Source organism: Pteropus medius, unplaced genomic scaffold (genome assembly GCF_902729225.1).
Source record: "Pteropus medius unplaced genomic scaffold, Ma_sr-lr_union100, whole genome shotgun sequence".
Taxonomy (NCBI): domain Eukaryota; kingdom Metazoa; phylum Chordata; class Mammalia; order Chiroptera; family Pteropodidae; genus Pteropus; species Pteropus medius.
In genome coordinates this window covers 6,102,567-6,121,920 of record NW_024344370.1, presented here as the reverse complement: position 1 = coordinate 6,121,920, position 19,354 = coordinate 6,102,567, and the positions used below count along the sequence as shown (strand labels likewise).

General features: G+C 35.6%; 1 protein-coding gene across 2 annotated transcripts in view; it reads right to left on the bottom strand.

Annotated features, from left to right (window-relative positions):
* Positions 1 to 19,354, bottom strand: part of RAB3C (RAB3C, member RAS oncogene family) — a 233,697-nt gene that overhangs the window by 26,839 nt on the left and 187,504 nt on the right. For both annotated transcript variants that reach the window (XM_039869985.1, XM_039869984.1), the window contains exon 4: positions 11,740 to 11,864. In XM_039869985.1, the coding sequence (XP_039725919.1) occupies positions 11,740 to 11,864 (125 nt within the window). The remainder of the gene's footprint in view (positions 1 to 11,739; positions 11,865 to 19,354) is intronic.

The window sequence follows — 19,354 nt, the reverse complement described above, 5'->3', positions numbered from 1 at the left end:
TGTGGAGGTTGTGCCAGCCCAATGGGAGAACCAAGTATGCCATTGGAGCAGAGTAGAGATGAGTTTGGAGGCAGCAGAGAAGGAAGAATTCAAGGACTCAGTCCCCACCAGTGTCACTTCCTAGAGGGTGACACTGGAATGCCCTGAGCATTAGCAGCAAGCTCTTTCAAAGAGGAGGTGAAAAGCAGAAGTGGTGAGTGATTGATTGTAAGGCTATGTGGGTTGTAGCTGAAGGGACAATTTCTCTCCAGCAGAACCTGGATTTCTGAAGAGGGACCTCAATCACTTGGGGAGAGGAAATAGAAGGAGGCAGATAAGAGTAACATGATTGAAAGAAAGTGTTTTCTGCTGTTGGCTTGGGGATTTCAGCAGGCAATCTGCTCAGCGACCTCTGGGAGTCCTCACACATGAGGATACTTCTATGAGGCCATGGGCACCCACAAAGCCCCAGGTGTTAAGGCAATATCTCCTCTCTCTCTGACATCAACTCTTTTTATGTGCTCCTGAGTGTAGCCACGAGAGCAAGCTCAGGTAAAGAGAAAACAAAAACTTGAGCTGCAGCAACATCTGTAAAACAAAATGAAAGGTTTCTAATTGCCAGCCTGTTTAACTAAAAGAGGCAAAGTAAAATAAGCTTTCTTAACAAAATAAGTTATTTGCTACTTCAAATGTGAAGGCAGAGGCACATTTCATCAAACACTATAAAAAAATCATAGTAATATAGCATCATAAAAATAAGACAATTCTCCATCAACCAAAGACACAAAATATTGCAAAAAAAAAAAAATTGGAGCTGAAGAATTAAATGAATGAGATAAAGTATGCATTAGAGAGCTTAGATAATAGGGCAGAACAGATGGAAGAAACAATAAGTTACTTGGAGAATAGTTTAGAAATTGTTCAATTTTAAGAGGAGAGAGAATTAAGATATTTTAAAAAGTGAAGAAACCAAATAAGAGCTAATGGATGAAATTTAAAATATATATTCATATATATAACATTGTATTATAATATATAATATAATATTGTATATCAACTATACTTAGGTTGAAAGAATATATAGATATGTATATAACTGGTATACAAGAAGAAGAGGAAGAGGAAGGAGAAGGAGGAGGAGGAAGAGAAGGAGAAGGAAGGGGAGGGGGAGAAAAGAGAGAGAGAGGAGTAAAGATTTTATTTAGATAAATAATAACTGAGAACTTTCCAGCCTTTGTTCAGTGCTGGTGGGACTGCAAATGGATGTAGCTAATACGGAAAACAATATGGAGATATTTCAAAAAACTAAAAATAGACCTACTATATAACCTAGCAATTCCACTTCTGGGTATTTATTTGAAGAAAACCAAAACACTAATTCGTAAAATAAATGCACCCCTATGTTCACTGCAGTATTATTTATAATAATCAAGATATGGAAGCAAACTAAGTGCCCATTGATAGACAACTGGATAAAGATATGGTACACATACACAATGAAATATTGCTCAGCCATAAAAATATAATGAAATCATGACATTTGTAATAACATGGATGGACCCAGAGGGTAGGTAGTATGCTAAGTGACATAAGTCAGACAGAGAAAGACAAATATTGTATGGTTTCACTTATAAGTGGAATCTAAAAAAAATACAAAACAAGATAAATGAGAAACAATACAAACCAAAAACAGACTTGAGAAACAGATGAAATTGACAGTTGCCAGACAGGAGGAGAGGGGGGATGGGTGAAAAATGTGAATGGGAATATTGTCAATAATACTGTGAGAAGTTTACATGGTGACATGATTACTACACTTAGTGTGGTCACTACATTGTACACTTGGAACTAATATCATATTGTATACCAACTGTATTTAAGTTGAAAATAAATTTTCTAAAATGGCTAAAAGTTTCTGTAACTAGGGGAAGAAATCAGACATCCTGATCCAAGAAGCCCAGAGAGTTCCAAACTAGATAACCCCAAACAGACCCACAAGAAGACATATTATAATTAAAATGTCAAAAGCTAAAGACAAGGAAATAATCTTAAAAGTAGCAAGAGAAAAACAACTTGTTATGTATAAAGGAACTCCTATAATATAATTAGCTGATATTTTACAGAAAATTTGTGGAGCAGAAAGGAGTGATGTGATATATTAAAAAATTAAAGAAAAAACTTCTACCCAAAACTACTTTATTGGCAAATTATCATTCAGAATTGAAGTATAGATGAAGAGTATTTCAGACAAGCAAAAGCTAAAGTTCATCACCACTAAATTAGGCTTAACAAGAAATATTAAAGGGACTTCTTTAAGAAAAAAAAATAGCATTCATTAGTAACATGAAAATATGTGAAATTATAAATCTCACTGATAAAGGTAAATATAAAGATAGTAAATTAATAACATAAAGCAATATGAAGGTGGAAAGACAAATGTAGTAAAAATAACTATACCTACATCAATTAAGAATTACACAGGCTAAACAGATGTAAAATGTGACATCAAAACATGACACATGGTAGGAAAATTAAATGTCAAGCTGTAGAATACATTCAAATGTATGCTGTTATTAACTTAAAGTAGATTGTCATAAATACAGGTTTTTATATGTAATATTCATGGTAAGCATAAAACAAAAGCCCATAGTGGATGTATAAAGCATAAAGAGAAAGGAATCTAAGCATACCACTAAAGAAAGTCATCAAACTGCAAAAAGAGCAAGAGAGGAAGGAAGGCACAGAGGGGATCTACAGAACACCCAGAAAACAAAATAGCCATAAGTGCATACCTATCAATAAATACTTTAAATGTAAATGAACTAAATAAAAATACAAGACCCATCTATATGCTTCCTTCAGGAGATTTGCTTCAGATGTAAGGACACACATAGACTGAAAGTGAAGAAATGGAAAACAGATATTCTGTGCGAATGGAAAACAAAAAGAAACTGGGAAGCTATACTTATATCAGACAAAATATACTTTAAATAAAAATTGTAACAAGAGACAAAGAAGGGTATTATATAAGGATAACAAAATCAATACAACAAGGGAATATATATTTGTAAATATTTATGTACCAAACATAAGAGGACCTAAATATATATAGTAAGAATTAGGTCTAAAGCAATACAGTAATTAAGACTCTACTTACATCAATGGATAGTTCATCCAAACAGAAACCAATAAGGAAATATTGGCCTTAAATGCCATGTTAGATGGATTTAACAGACATAAAGAACATTCCATCCTAAAGCAACAGAATACACATTCTTCTTAAGTGCACAAGAGACATTCTCTAGGACAGATAATATGCTAGGCTACAAAACAAGTCATAATAAATTTCAGAAGATCTATATCATATCAAGCATTTTTTCCAATCACAATCATATGAACAGAAATCAATTATAAAACAAAACTGAAATATTAACAAATGTGTGGAGATTAAATAACATGCTATGAACAACCGATGGGACAAAGAAATCGAAATAAGAAAAAACACCTTGAGACAGACAAAAATTGAAATAAAACATGTCAAATCTTATGGGAGGTAGCAAAAACAGTTCTAAGAGGAAAGTTATATAGCAATAAATACCTACGTCAAGAAACAAGAAAAATCCCAAATAAAGAACCTAATATATCACCTCAAGGAACTAAAAAACAAAGAACTAATTAAGCCCAAATACTAGAAGAAAGGAAATAACAAAGATCAGAGCAGAAATAAATGAAAGACTAAAAACGAAGAAAAAAAAATAGAAAAGATCAATGAAACAGGCCTGATATTTTGAAAAAATAAACAAAATTGACAAGCCTTTAGGTGGACTCAATAAAAAGGACTCGAATAAAAGGAAAGACCAAAGAAATATAAAGGATCACAAAAGACTATTATATCAATTATATGACATTAGACAACCTAGAAGAAACTGACAAATTCCTAGAAACAAACATTAGTACTAAATCTGGAAGAAATAGAAAATCTTAACAGATTACTAGTAAAGAGTTTGAATCGGTAATCAAAAGCCTATCAACAAACAAAAGACCAGGACCAGACAGGTTCATTGGGGAGTTATAGAAAACAAAGAAAAATTAACACAAGAAGGGAACATTTCCAAACACATTTTACAAGGTCAGCATTACCCTGATACCTACACCAGATAAAAACACCACTAGAAAAAAAATTACAGGCCAATATGCCTGATGAACATAGATATAAAAATCCTCCACAAAATATTAGCAAACCAAATTCAACAATACATTAAAAGTATCAAACATCATGATTAACCTTGATTTATTCCATGAATGTAAGAATGGCTTAACATTCACAAATTGGTGTGATACACCACATTAACAAAATGAAGGATAAACATAAAAATCATCTCAATACATGCAGGAAAATCATTTGACAAAATTCAACATCCATTTATGATAAAAACTCTCAACAAGATAAGTATAGAGGGAATGTATTTCAACATAAGAAAGGCCATATATGACAAGCCCATAGCTAACATTATACTCAATGGTGAAGAGCTGAAAGCTTTTCATCTAAGATTAGGAACAAGACAAGAATGTCCACTCTCACCTCCTCTATTAAACATAGTGTTGGAAGTTGTAGCCAAGATTAGACAAGGAAAAGAAAAAAAGATCTAAATTAGAAAGGAAGAAGTAAAATTTTTCTCTACTTGCAGACGACATGATATATATACAGAAAATTCTAAGGACTCCACCAAAAAAAAAAAAAAAACTGTTAGAACTAATAAATCAATTCAGTAAATTGTAGTATAGTCATTATACAAATATCTGTTGCATTTCTATACATGAATAGTGAACTATCAGAAAGATAAATTAAGAAATATTTCCTTTCATAACTGTATCAAGAACAATAAAATGCCTCGGAATAAATTTAACCAAAGAGGGGAAAAACCTGCACACTAAAAACTATGACATTAATGAAAAAAATTGAAGAAGACACGTATAAATGGAAGGATATTTCATGCTCATGGATTGAATGAATATTATTAAAATGTCCATACTGCTCAAAGCAATCTACAGATTCATGCAAAATTCCATTGGTATTTTTCACAGAAACAATCCAAAATTTATGTGAAACCATAAAAGATCCTAAATAGTCAAAGCAATCTTAAGCAAGAACAAAGCTGAAAGCATCACCCTCTCCAATTTCAAACTATTATAAATCAAAACAGTATGGTATTGGCATAAAAACAAATACATACATCAATGGAACAAAATAGCAAGCCCAGAAATAAACCCGCACATGTGGTCAATAAATTTAGCACAAAAAAACTAATTAAAAAAAAATCTGGCCCCTACCCCATTTTCACTGCTGCATTATTTATAGTATTATTAGATATGGCCAAGATATGAAAATAACCTAAATATTCATCAATGAATAAAAGGATAAAGAAAATATGATATATAGGTATATATATATATATATATATATACACACACACACATATACATATATACAGATGTGTGTGTGTGTGTGTGTGTGTGTGTGTGTGTGTGTATATATATATATATATATATATATATAGTGAACATTTAGCCATAAAAAATAAAATCTTTCCATTTGTGACAACATGAATTAACCTTGAGGGCATTATGCTAAGTGAAAGAAATCGGAGAAGAACAAATACCATATGACCTCATTTATATGTAGAATCTAACTAAGAACAAACGAGTAATCCAGCTCATAAATACAGAGAACAGATTGGTGGTTGTCACAGCAGGGGTTGGGGATGGGCAAATGGGTAAAAGGGGTCAAAAGGTACAAATTTCCAGTTATAAAGTAAATAAGTCACGGAGCCGTAATGTACAACATTGGAGCTATAGTTAATAATACTGTACTGCATATTCGAAAGTTGCTAAGAAAGCAGATCTTAAAAGTTCTCATCATATACAAAAATATTGTAACTTTGTATGATGACAGATGTTAACTAAACTTGTTGTGGTGACATTTTGCAGTGTATACGAAAGTTAAATCCCTTGAATACCTGAAAGTAATATAATGCTATATGTCAATTATACCTCAATAATTTTTTTCAAGTTCTGGGTTTTATTTTATTTATGTTGACTGGGTCCAACCAAAGAGATTCCAACTTGCTTGGCCTAGGCTGTGGTTTGGGTGCTGGTGTTTTTTGAAAACCCTTACTCTAGGTCCAGTCTTCCTTCTAGATATCTCTCCTCTTGCCTTGATCTTGCCTAATTTGAATATCCTGAGAAAGAAGGAAGATCTCCTCAATATTCTGAGGGCTATCTGTCACTTCTGAGTTAATTCAGCTTTGTTACAACGAGTCTCAGAATAGCCTGACATGGCTCTCTCAGTGCCACAAACAAGCAAGACAATAGCACTCTCCACGATACTTTGAATTTTTAATAATTTAGGAGACAACTTTAAGTAGTCCAGATTACAGATTCCCCAAAATGAGGCTCTGAAGGTACTGAGAAATCGCTGCATGGTTTAGTAGCTACTGTCTTGGTGTAAATTTTAAGGACCATAAAGTAAGGCATCAAGAATTTTACAAAGGTTTCTTATAAAGCACAGAATGGCTGGCTAAAGAGTTTTCCAGTTTATTAGTAGGAGGAGATTCCAGAAAGCTAGGCACTTTTTGAAAAGAGAAATTATATATTTGGATAAGAATGCCTCTGAGAGAATTTGTCCTTAATAATGATCTAGTCGTTTTCTGGCATCTTCCAGATCATTGTGGATCACTAGAAGACTGTAGAGTCCAAGAACAGAGTTTAAACAGGCTTAACAGTTATAAAGGCCCCACAAATAATTTCCTCCTTGACTATAAAGCAGAAAACTAAATTTAGTTAAAACCTAATCTGTACCTCAAGGTCGTGCCAAGGATTTGATGACTCAAGTGGGGCTTAGCAGTCAGGGAAGGTGTGATGCTGCTGTTGTAATTCTCTTCATTGGAAAATGTATAAAGAGAATCTGGCTGCTTAGGGTCACAACACATGGATCCAAAAGTTCAGGATTCCTATGATAATAATACAATTTCATATTGCAGTTACTGCCTTGATCTCTCTTCCCTGGGTTGGCAAGTAAAGGATAAAGTTAGTTTACACTAAAATTATCAAAAGAGCAGATCAGAGGGTACCAGAATCAGCATTCCCAAATGAGGTACCCTTGGGGTCATTAAAGCTCAGCAGAAATCAGAAGCATGGTCACTAAAGTCTAAGGAAGTGAGACTTGCCTGGCTGGGTTATAGAGATGTTCCATTTACTGCAGTCAACTTGTTTCCAAGAGTGATATCAAGGCATATGAGGCAGCCCAGTCAGTATGCCCAAACTCTCATCCTTGGTGGGACAGAAATGTCCCACAGAGTCTAAACTCCCTCTGTTAGCCACAGTGGATCTGCCTTCCTTGACTTATCTAGACCTTTTTGGGAAGTAATTATATATCCTGTCTGTACCACCTCCCATCTCTAGAGAAATTGGTTTAGTATATTCTTTGTTATGTGAAAGAATATTTTTTCCATTTTTCTTTAATTTACCTTTTTCTACTTCAAGAGATTGTTCCTTTGAAGCAATTGTTTAATTAAGCCAGTCTTTATTAAATGAATGTTTTAGAATATACAGACAGAGAATGTGCTTTTGTCAGTCTTCATACCCTTAACACAGAAGCAACTACTACTTATAGAACACCATGCTTCTCCTTTCCCTTCAAGTTATACCTGTTTTGATGTTTTCCAGCCCTGCTTAATTTATGTATTCATGATAGTTTCTTGTATTTCTGAGAGAATACAGGTTAAGCTCCATGAGAAGAAAGATGCATATTTTATGACTTCCTAATAATATTATAGGTGTTTAGAAAATATTTGTCAGATGAATAATCAAAACAAAATGAGAAAAGAAGGCAAATTTTACAGCTTGGAGAGCTAGTAAAGTGTAAGAATATTTTATAGTTGTCAGAAATCCTTATGGGGTCTCTGCGTTGGACAAGGGGAAAGAATGCAGAGGATGGGTCTGGAATTTAGTAATGCATGTACATGACATCATGACAATTATTTGAACAGATAATAACAGGAATATGTATCTGTTATTTGCTTTAGGGAGAAATATTAATGAAATTAAAAACGCTTTGAAACTGGGTTCATATAAATTACTAATAAAAATAATTTTTTTCTGGAAGCAGTTTTAGTTTATCTGCTGTCTTTGTGTCTCTGACTACATTTTTGGGAATCTTCAGAGTTTCTGCTCTTCCTGCCCTCTCAGAGCTTATAAAAATGGTTCAAATATTCTTTCATCTACAATTTCAGGGCACCGCAAATCCTTTATGCTCCACAAATTTCTTTCTTTCTTCTTATTCCCACTTAAATTACTTCTATTTTAGAAAAATTTATATCTTTAATTATTGCCTTCAATTTTTTCTCACTTAATATTTAACAATTTTACATTTAAAACTTCAGTTATGAAATTTTTCATATATAAATTTGGTATAAAATAAAAATCTAAAACATTTTTATATATTGTTAATGGTACATGAATCTATAGTAAATGTTAAACATGCATCAGAAAAATAATAACAGCTACAGGATAAAGTTCATGTCCTAGGGTGATTCCCTATCCTCTCCAAATACTCTCATCTTAGCCAGTGTTGTAACAATTTAGTGTTGTATAAAAGTCAGAACAGTGTTTGTTAAAAATGCAGATTCCTGGGCTTCAACTTCAGAAATTCTGATGAGCTGGGTTGATAAATATGCACTTGAAAAAAACACCTCCATTGATTCAGCTGCAGATGATTAGAGGACCACCCTAAACCAGAAGTACCGAACATGCACAGCTGGCAGGGAGGCAGAAGAGCCTGAAGTTTAAGTGCGAGGTGAGGGCTAGCACATGATTTGGCCATCATTAGTCTGTAGGCGGAGTTCAAACCTTCGGAGTGGGTGGGAATATCCAAGGGAGGATGTGAAGAGAGAAGAGTGGTGGGCTGAGTGTGGAAAGCCAAAGTATAAGAGGCAGAAAGAGGAAGAGTCTTCCAAGAAAACAAAGGTCACGTCTGGAGAGGGAGGAGGAGAATGGAGAGCAAGCACAATGGTAAACAAGTCAAGGTGGCAGAGTTCAACAAAGCGGCATGCCCAACAGGGCTAAATAAAACAAATGACGTGGAAAGGAAGGCTAGAAAGATGCTCATTGCCTGTACAATAGTCCTCCCCTTACCCTTGTTTTCACTCTCCATGGTTTCCGTTATCCACGGTCAACCAGGGTCCAAAAATAGTAAATAAAAAATTCCAGAAACAAATAATTCATAAGTTTTAAACTGCTCATTGTTCAAAGTAATGTGATGAAATCTCACACTATCTCATTCCCTCCTGCCTGGGACATGAATCCTCCCTCTGTCCAGCATCTGCATGCTGTATATGTTCCCCACCTGTTAGCAGTCATCTGTGTTATCGGATCCACTCTCGTGGTATATTGCTATGCTTGTGTTCAAGAAACCCTTATTTTACTTAATAATGGCCCTAAAGCACAAGTGATGCTGGCAATTTGGATATGCCAAAGAGAAGCTGAAAAGTGCTTTCTTTAAGTGAAAAGGTGAAAGATCTCAACTTAAAAAAAAAAACCTCATATGCTTAGGTTGCTAAGATCTACATTAAGAATGAATCTTCTATATGTGACATCGTGAAAAAGAAATTCCTGCTAATTTTGCCATCGCACCTCAAACCGCAAAAGTTATGGCCACAGAGTATAATAAGTGCTTAGTTAAGACGGGAAAGGCATTAAATTTGTGGGTGGAAGACATGAACAGAAAATGTGTCCTAACTGAGGACAACATGCTACACTGGAAAGCACTGAGCCTATATGAAGACTTCAGCAAGTGAGTCCCTGACGCCAAGCCATTTACTGCAGGTAAGGAAAAGTTGCCCAGATTCAGGAGTAGGTATGGCATTTTATCGTCTTACATCATCGCAAGAAGAAGGGTGTATACAGTACAGTAAGATATTTTGAGAAAGGGAGAGACTACATTCACATAATGTTTATTATAGTATATTTTTATAATTGTTCTATGTTATTATTAGTTGTTGTTAATCTCCTATTGTGTATTTATAATTAAACTTTCTCATTCATACATATGTATAGAAAAAAACATAGTATACAAGGGTTTGGTGCTATTTGCTGTTTCAGGCATCCACTGGGGGTACTGGCACGTATCACTGTATTGTCTGTCTCTGGCAATATATTGTTTATTCCTGGAAGGAAGGGGTATTTGTCATTGTAGTCCTAGTAAATGACATATTGTAAACATCTAGGAAATGTTTGGTGAACTAAATTAGATTGGCAAGGGCAGCTGCCATATAAGAATTTTAAAGAGCTCAGCCACAACGCAGTGCCATCAAGCACCCTCATTAGGATAAGCAAATGTTATATGCATATAACTATCCACAATGGAGAATTAATTGTAACCAGATTGATAAAGCAGTAATTTTGTGCCATCTGGCCAAGATTTGGTAATGACATTTAAAAAACAATGCCCAAGCTCTGTATGTATATGATGAAATTTTGAACAATGGAGGTTTACCAGTCATTTTTAAAAAATAAAGCAAAGACCTTTAAAACCTTTAAATTTAGACTGTGAGGGTGTTTGTTTTTTCCTACAAATGATCTCATGATTATTTGTAGAAGCATGTGTAGTCATGAGAAGAACAAACCACATTAAAGGAGATAAATGACTCTCTAAGAACATGCAAGTCTTGGTTGCTATGAAAACTGCTAAGTTTGTTTTATTTTTTGTTTTTTTAATTGAATAGAGAGTAAAAAGTCAATTAGAAACCATTGGAAGAACTGGCATTGGAACATAAAATATTTCTACCTCTCAGTTTCAGAAACTTTACTACATCTACGTACTGTATGAGAAGGGGTTCTGTTTGTGCCAGGCAGTGGTGTTCTAAGGAGTCACTCTCTTGGAGCATTCCCATCATTCTTGTACAATCTGATCTCGATACCCAAGTAATTTATTACAGTGGTAAAAAATTAGCCTTTTGTACTGATGGCATTAAATAATTATTGGCTCTGATCTATATTCTCTTGAACTAAACCATTTTCAAATTTATATAGAGAGACAACTTACATCTGTGTAGCAGTTTCTTCCCCTACGTGGCATACACCTGACTAGTCAAGAAAATACAGAGAGGGAAGAGTCTCAGGAAGCCACCCTGCTAACCATCTGCCAGGTCCCCTTTCTATCTTCTTTTGGGCGATATTCTCCATTCCTAACTTCTGAGGTGTTAAGAGGACTAAGGCCTGGGTTATGATACTCATTCTTGAGAGATGAAGAGATTTAGTATCAAAGAGGTTTGTAACAGTAACAGGGCTTGTACATTATGTCCCTAGAATCAGAATCTATAATGTGACCTATTCTACGCCATTACCCTTCTCCAACAGAAACATGAAAGCAACAGTCACACAGTATAATTAAGTGCTCATTCAAAGCAAACTCTGTATGGAGGGAAAAAAATAGCAGGCAAGACATCTTGTATTTCTCACGGAATAGGAATTTGAATACCTTATACTAGATCAAAATTCTGGCTGTCTATTTTGCTTCTGTAATTGTTCTTGGAGTCTAACAATGCCACAGAAAGTGGGAGGACTCACTTACTACTTACGGAGAATGTTTTGGTTTCCACTGTCAGGTTGACAATCTTTTCATTAAGCCCATCCTAGCAATTAGCTGGGTCTCTGTACAGTGTCACAAATAATTACGAAGCTCTCATTCTCTCAGTTTCTTACCAAGCTGTTCTCCTAAATGTTGCCCTCTCTCCGTTGAGATTACCCGCTCGTCTTCCATGTCACATTTGTTCCCAACCAGGATAACCTGGGCATTATCCCAAGAGTATGTTTTGATCTGAGTTGACCTAAAAGAAAAAAATAGGCAAAAGAATGATCAGAGGAAAGTGGAACGGCATAAAATGAAGAAGAACTATATCCCACGGATGATGATAATAGCAAAAGATGAAGTCCAAGTGCCTGACATTTGGAATTAATTAGTTCACAATTTCACCTGTAAGCTACTCACCAGGGATTACATGAGTCGAAAAGTCCAAGGAACAATGTTTGCATTATAAACTTTTTTGTATTTGATGAGTTAACATTATTGCAGCTTCTTTGGTTTCTCCTTCCATCTGCACCTTATGTAGTACATTTATAGCTAGAGTGGCCAACCATCTCAGTTTGCCTGGACACTCCCAGTTTTAGTAGTAAAAGTCCCACATCCTGAGAAACCCCTCACTTCCAGGAAACCCTAGACGGTTGATCACTCTACAGCCCGTTATACAAAAACAATTCCCCCTGTTGATGATAACACTTTAAAAAGCTAAGGCAACTGGGGCCTAGGAGGTAAAGATAATTTTTAAAAATAAATTGTAAAACACTAATATACTCATGGTCTTACATTTTTAAGAGGAAAATGCCACATCGATTAATATTAAAATTATAATACAATGGGCTAGTGCTTTAAGTTACTATAAACAGAATACCTAGAATTCAGAATAAAATTCCAGCATGAATCATAATGCACATGACCAACTTTTGATTTAAAACTTACATAGTAATTATAATTAATATTTGCAGGTACTGTTCTAAACACTTTATATATGTTACATTAACTTAATCTTTAAGAGTCACCCAAAGAGGATATTATCATCACCATTTTACAGTTGAGCAAAATGAGATATAGAGAGGATAAATAATTGGCCCAAGATCACTCAGCTAGAAAAGTGGCAGATCTGGAAATCAAACCCAGGTAGTACAGCTCTCGAGCCTGTGCTCTCAAACACGTATCCATATAACTCACGAAAAGTTTGAGAAGTAAATTTTTCAGACATCCTAGTGCATTTGTCATCTCAGAGAGGAAGCTGACAGGAAGCTGTGTTTTTTAATCCTCCCTTTGTATTGGCCATGTCCTTATTTGAGAACAACAATCTCAGGTTGGAAAGACATATCGCTCAGTGAGTGGTCAGGAGAGGGAGATCAAAATATTGAAAAGCTAAACACATGATGAAAGTTTAAAGGAAGGGATTTGTAAAGTGTGAAAAAGAGAAGCTTGTGAACGTTCTTACTAGCAATTGTCAAATCCTTCAGGATTATTAAACAAAAAATAGTGATGAGCTGTTCTCAACTTGTAAAGAGAATAAAAGCAAATAGCTTTAAACGGCAGCAGGAGAGCTTTCAGTGAGATGTGATCACTGTTTCTTCCTTCTGAGGAGAGCTAAGAGGCAGAGAGGGTTTTACTTCAGAATATTCCCCCTGAACCATATCCAAGTTTTCAAATTAGATGTAAATATATGGTGAAATATACTCCTGGTTTCATCACAAAAGTGTAGTATGTTCTATCAGAAAAATCTGGGGCTGCGAGCTTTCTAATTCTGATACCAAAGTTAATAATATAATCTTCTAGCAATAGTTAGATTCAGCATGAATCCATAAACTGGGAAAAATAAAGGCAGACGTTCAAACCATGCTCTTACCACATCTTATGTGTGGGGTATATGAAAAATGATGAATTCATAGTGAATTGAAGTGCAAAAAATATCCTTCACATAGATACACATTAAATCTCAAGTGCTAACAGTTTTAGAAGGAAATCTCAAAGGTTCTTTTAAAGCAACATAAATATAATTGGATTTTCTTTGGTTATTTATTTATTTTTTATTGTCGCTCTGTTCCTATAGGTCTTATAAGCCAAGGCCTGGCCTCTGCCTGGAACAGCCCTAGGTACAGAGCCCCTATGTTAATAGTGAAAGTTCTTATCCTGGCACATGGCTAAAAATCAAACACCCAGAATAAGGTTAGTGAAAAGGAAGTCACAGGAGAGTGTCACAGTTGTGTAAGGAAAGGGTTGGGGTAGCATATAAATGACACCCTTCCTGATTTACTGAGGACAAATGCTTGCTGGAGGAAATTTAGCACTCCTCTGATCTAGGTAAATTCATCCAGCTGTATCCCTGACTATATAAACTTAACTCAAGGTTTACTTTTGTGAAGATAAAGAAGAAACAATTCAGTTGGGTGTTTTATATTTTTTAACCAAGTTAATGGAATGCTTGCTTTTGCCGTTAAGCATGTCTGAGTATTTCAGTGCTGATATAATATCCCATGGGGTTTTAAGCTACTGTGATAGATTACATATTTATGCATACAGAACATTTCGTGTTCCCTAACAACCTGTAAAAATATATGAAAATTTATTCAGGCAGTTTAAAAGAAAGCTCTAATGCTAAATGAGTATAGGGAAGTCAGTCTACATTCTTTAGCCTCATCTGTAAAATGAGAGTCCTGCATTTTGTACTTACTCTCTGGGGCTGTTGTAGGACAAATGTGATTTTAGGTATGGTCATACTCTACTGACTTGCAAATATCTCTTTGCAAATATAATACATTATTAGTCCCAGCTTAAGCAGACAGCTGTTCTTCCCAAACCCAGCTCAACTCATCCTTTCTAATCCCTATAATCTAAATAGCAACTGGATTTTTTTTTTTCACTAAAGAATCTCAAATTTTGTCTCTAGATCATATCTTGAGACTGAGGTCATACACAGGTAAATTTCTAACTGGGAGTGAATGGCCTTCCTCTGGCAGGCCTATTAAGAATATGACATATATTAGTTGAATAAATTCTCCTTTCATGTGGTATTTCTATGTATTTACTCTTTTAGTCATCTTCTATATTTTGTAAAATTTCTTATTTTGGGGGATGGATTTTTAATTACCTTAGTAGGGACTGTCTTATTTCTTTGTTGGTTAGAGAAACACATTTAAAGAAAATGGCTGTCACCAAATAATATACATATGAAAAGATGATTTATTTCTGAATTGCTGCAAAAGATCCTTTGGGATTGACTGTTAATCTCAACAAGATTAATGGAATCAGATGCAATATGCTGGTCACTATGGTTACCCTGCAAATGGCAATTAACCCAGATCTTAACCAGTACTAGATCACAATTATTAAAAAATCTTTATGTCACTTAGCTAAATACAAAAACAACGTGCCCCCCAAAAAACCTCCCCGTCAATATATTTATATATTTTTATATATTTTTACACATTTCTCTCTCTCAGCATACACACACGCACACACACGGTTTTTGTCTTATAAGGCAGAGGGAGAGGAAAGTTCATAATTTACACATAAGTGACTGAATTCAGCACAGAATGAAATAATTTAAGCATGGAGCTCTATAAACAAGCAATTCCCACAATATCTCTATTCCTTCACCCTTGTTCTGGGTACATAAGTAATTTCCTAAAAGTTCAAACTGTTCTCATAGAGAGTGGACTCTTGCTAGTCACAGTGTTCTGAAAAACAATGAACAAAATGTACCTCAGTTACTCCGAAAGAGCAATTGTCTCCTTGGGTCTGATTTGGATTGTATTTAGAACAACGAGGCTTCCGAAAGGATATGACTCACTCATCTTTACCTCATGCAGCTTAGACAGACCTTAGCAGCATCATTGTTCTTAATTCAGAAGCTCATATTTCTCCATGGTATCCACTTCCCTTATTCTCTCCAGCACCCAGGAGCCTAAGCTTTTCAGCATCTTAGACTTCAAATTTGTAAAGAAATTTCCCAACATGCTACTGCTTAGCACATAGGATTGGCCCTTCTGTTACCTTTTCACTAATTTACTCATTTATTTATTCAATTTTTCTTAACCCTTAGAGAGCTTTTAAAACAACAATTAAACAATTAAATCAGAACCTCTAGGGACTTCATTATAGGAATTAAAATCTAGGTGATTTGTATATGCAACTGGGGCCGTCACCGGAATGGCTCTTACACCTTTCTTTTTAGTTTTTAAATAGTCTGATACATACAAAATAATGAAATTTTAAAATGAGAAAGCAGTCGTAAGGAAACAGAAACAGAAACATATTAATGCCCAATGATTTACAAATCCCATAAATGCTAATAGGTGATTTTAGGAAGTTAAAGAGCTAGGCTTTTTATATGTACATTAACTCATTTAATAAAGGAGTTAAAAAAGGAAACTTTAAAAAGTATCCTCAAATAAATGCTGTCCAATATTTGATATCTTTTATGATTTAAAGAAATAGGTTTATAATTTTTGGTAAAATTGCTACAGTCTCATTAAAAATTCTAATGATAGAAAAAGCTAAAGCAAAAAATAAAAATCATTAGAAATTTAATTATCCCTAAGTAATGACTACTAACATTTTGGTGAAAATCCTATAGAATATGTTACTCACTTCACTGAGTCATCACCTCCTTCCCTGTAGATGGATTATATTTCCCAGCCCTACTGGCTTCAGACTGGGCCAAGGGAATTGCTTTGGCCAACGGACTGACAATAAGATTTTTACATGAGCTACTGGTGAGCATTGTGAGTTTCCATCTGCTCTCTTATATTCGTGCTCTTCATCATGAAAAGAACCCATTCCTGAAAGAGGGCTGCTCTGTCAGCCTGTCCCAGGAATAAGAAGCCAGGAGAAGCCCAGCTGAGTTCCACAGAGACTAGTAAATCTCAGCCACACCTAGAAGAGCCCCGTTTAACATAACACCCTTTATGTAGCTTGGCTTATCTAACTTCATCTCTTGCTACCCTCCCTCACCCCAATTCTCATTAGCTTTATGAATTTCTTTGAATTTCCCATACATGCTGCATTTCTCAACATGTAGGAGCTATCGCTATGGGTGGTTCTAGGTTTTGTGAGGCCTAAAACTAATAAAACTTTGAGAACCCAATTTGATAACAGGGCAATTTGTAGCAGATGCTGATGGTTCTCTGCCCGTGTCCCCAAGGCCTTACCACTTCAGTGCCTGCTGGCTGACTTCCAACTGCCAGCATCTGCAGCTCTTTGCTTTAAAGTCTTCTCAAAAAAAAAAAAAGGTCACTCTGGCCATTGGGGAATGTCAAATGTAACACTGAAATCACATACCCCAGGTGCAGACCTCAGCCTGTGAGTAACAAGAGCTGGTATATAAATACCACATCTCCATTCGTCCTCAGGTTGCTGCCCCACTAACCCTCAGAACTTTTAGGCAGGATTATTTATTTTTATTATATATAAATTTTTATTATATTATTTATTATATTAGTGTATATATATATATATATATATATACTGCATTGTGTGTTCACCTCCCATAGTTAGATTTCTTCCTGTCACCACATATTTGACCCCTTTTACCCGATCTATCTCCCCTTCCCCCTCCCCTTCTGGTAACCACTAGTCTATTATCCATGTCCATGTGTCTGTTTGTCCTGTTCATTTGTCGCTTTTAGGTTTATATCCCACATATAAGTGATATCATGTAATTTTCAACTTCTGTCTGGCTTATTTCGCTTAGAATGATTATCTCGAGATCTAGCCATGTTGTTGCAAGTGGCGGTATTTCATCTCTTCTTACGGCTGAGTAATATTCCATTGTATGTATGTACCATAGCTTCTTTAGCCAATCATCTATTGTAGGACGCTTTGGTTGCTTCCATGTCCTGGCCACTGTGAATAATGCTGCTGTGAACATTGGTGTGCAAATATCTTTTCAGACATGGGTTTTCAAGTTTTGGGGTAAATACCCAGTAGAGGGATTGCTGGATCATATGATAGGTCAACTCTTAGCTTTTTGAGGAACCTCCATACTGTTTTCCATAGTGGCTGTACCAATTTGCAGTCCCACCAGCAGTGTATGAAGGTTCCTCTTTCTCCACATCCTCTCCAACATTTGTTATTACTTGTCCTATTGATATCAGCTATTCTAACAGATGTGAGATGGTATCTCATTGTGGTTTGAATTTGCATTTCCATAATAGCTAGCGAGGTTGAGCATCTTTTCATATGTTTGTTGGCAATTTGTATGTCTTCTTGGGAGAAGTGTCTGTTCAGGTCCTCTGTTCATTTTTTAATTGGATTGTTGTTGTTATTGAATTGTATGAGTTCTCTGTATATTTTGGATATTAAGCCCTTATTAGAGGCGTTGCTTGCAAACATATTTTTCCGTTTGGAGGGTTGTCTCTTTACCTTGTTGACAGTTTCTTTTGCTGTGTAGAAGCTTTTTAGTTTGATATAGTCCCATTCATTTATTTTTGCTTTTACTTTCCCTTAGGCAGGATTAAGCTCTAGTTATCCATGATGATAGAAACACACCTTTTATTAGCTGTCTTCACTTTCTCACCTGAGTGGCTGTTTCCTGTAATTCCCAAATAAATTACTTGTATAAAATTTCTGTCTCAGAGCCTGCTTCTGAGGGAGCCCTAACTAAGACATTTTGAAGGAGCTTTCCTGAGTAAGGGCCCCAAAGCTTACTAGCAAGGTTCTGGAGCTGGCAGTACTGGCTTGAAAGCACTGATAATTAAATATTAAAGAATTCTCTGGGTTGGTGGTTAAATTGTACCTTAACATTGACCCTAGAGGGAGAATTTGTACCATGGAAATTAGCAAAAACTACAAATTACATTTTTTTCTTTTGTTTTGATTTATTTTTTTCAAAGATCCCATTTACTGGTACAACAATAAATTTAAGCTTTATTAGTTTTATAAGAAATCCACCTATATCCTGCACATGTGCTACCTGTCAGACTCTCTTTCTCTTCCAACTGGTCTCAGCACACACAGTCTTCTGGATTAGATGCCCCTTATATGGGCCCACATATACCCTGTACCTCACTCACTATGGCCTTCCCATAGTCCCTCTAGAAACAGGTCCTGTGAGGGCAGGTACCTCGACTGTTTTATTCACCATTATGTCTCTGGTGTTCAGTAAGATGTCTGGCACATAAAATTTCTCAAATAATAACTTTGAATTTGTGGTCAAACAAAATTAAGTGATATACTGAATGTGGTAAAAATGCCTGAGAAGTTCAGTTAATTCAAAATGCAAGCATAAAATAAAACAGCACGGGAGGAGAATCATCACTGTGTGATGTCAATGGCCCACCACACCCTTTTTAGCATGAGCTGCTGGCAGAGTTCTTCCATGGCCCTTTATATCCTAATAGTGTCTGTGGTAGGGGAACGTGAGTGTTGGCCCCTCCACAGCCCTGCTTCATTCCAGCCTGCAGGAGCGCACTTTCCTCTCCGCTCCAGCACCATCAGTCAGGATGAGGATACCTCATGGAGTAACTTAGCACATTGTGGGATAGTTGTTTTGGAGGGCCCGAGTCCAACTCCTTCATTTTGTCGATGACAAAGCCGAGACTCGAGGTGTGGAGATGATGTCTCTACCCCAAGGCCTCCACGCCTGTTCTTTGTAACATGCTGTCTTCTTCCATACCGAAAGAAAGCGACTGCATTTCACTGAACATGGAACTTGGTAAGAAATCCATACACTAAGTATTTGGTTATCTTTAAAAAATAAAAAATGTTTCCTGGGAAAACAAAAAT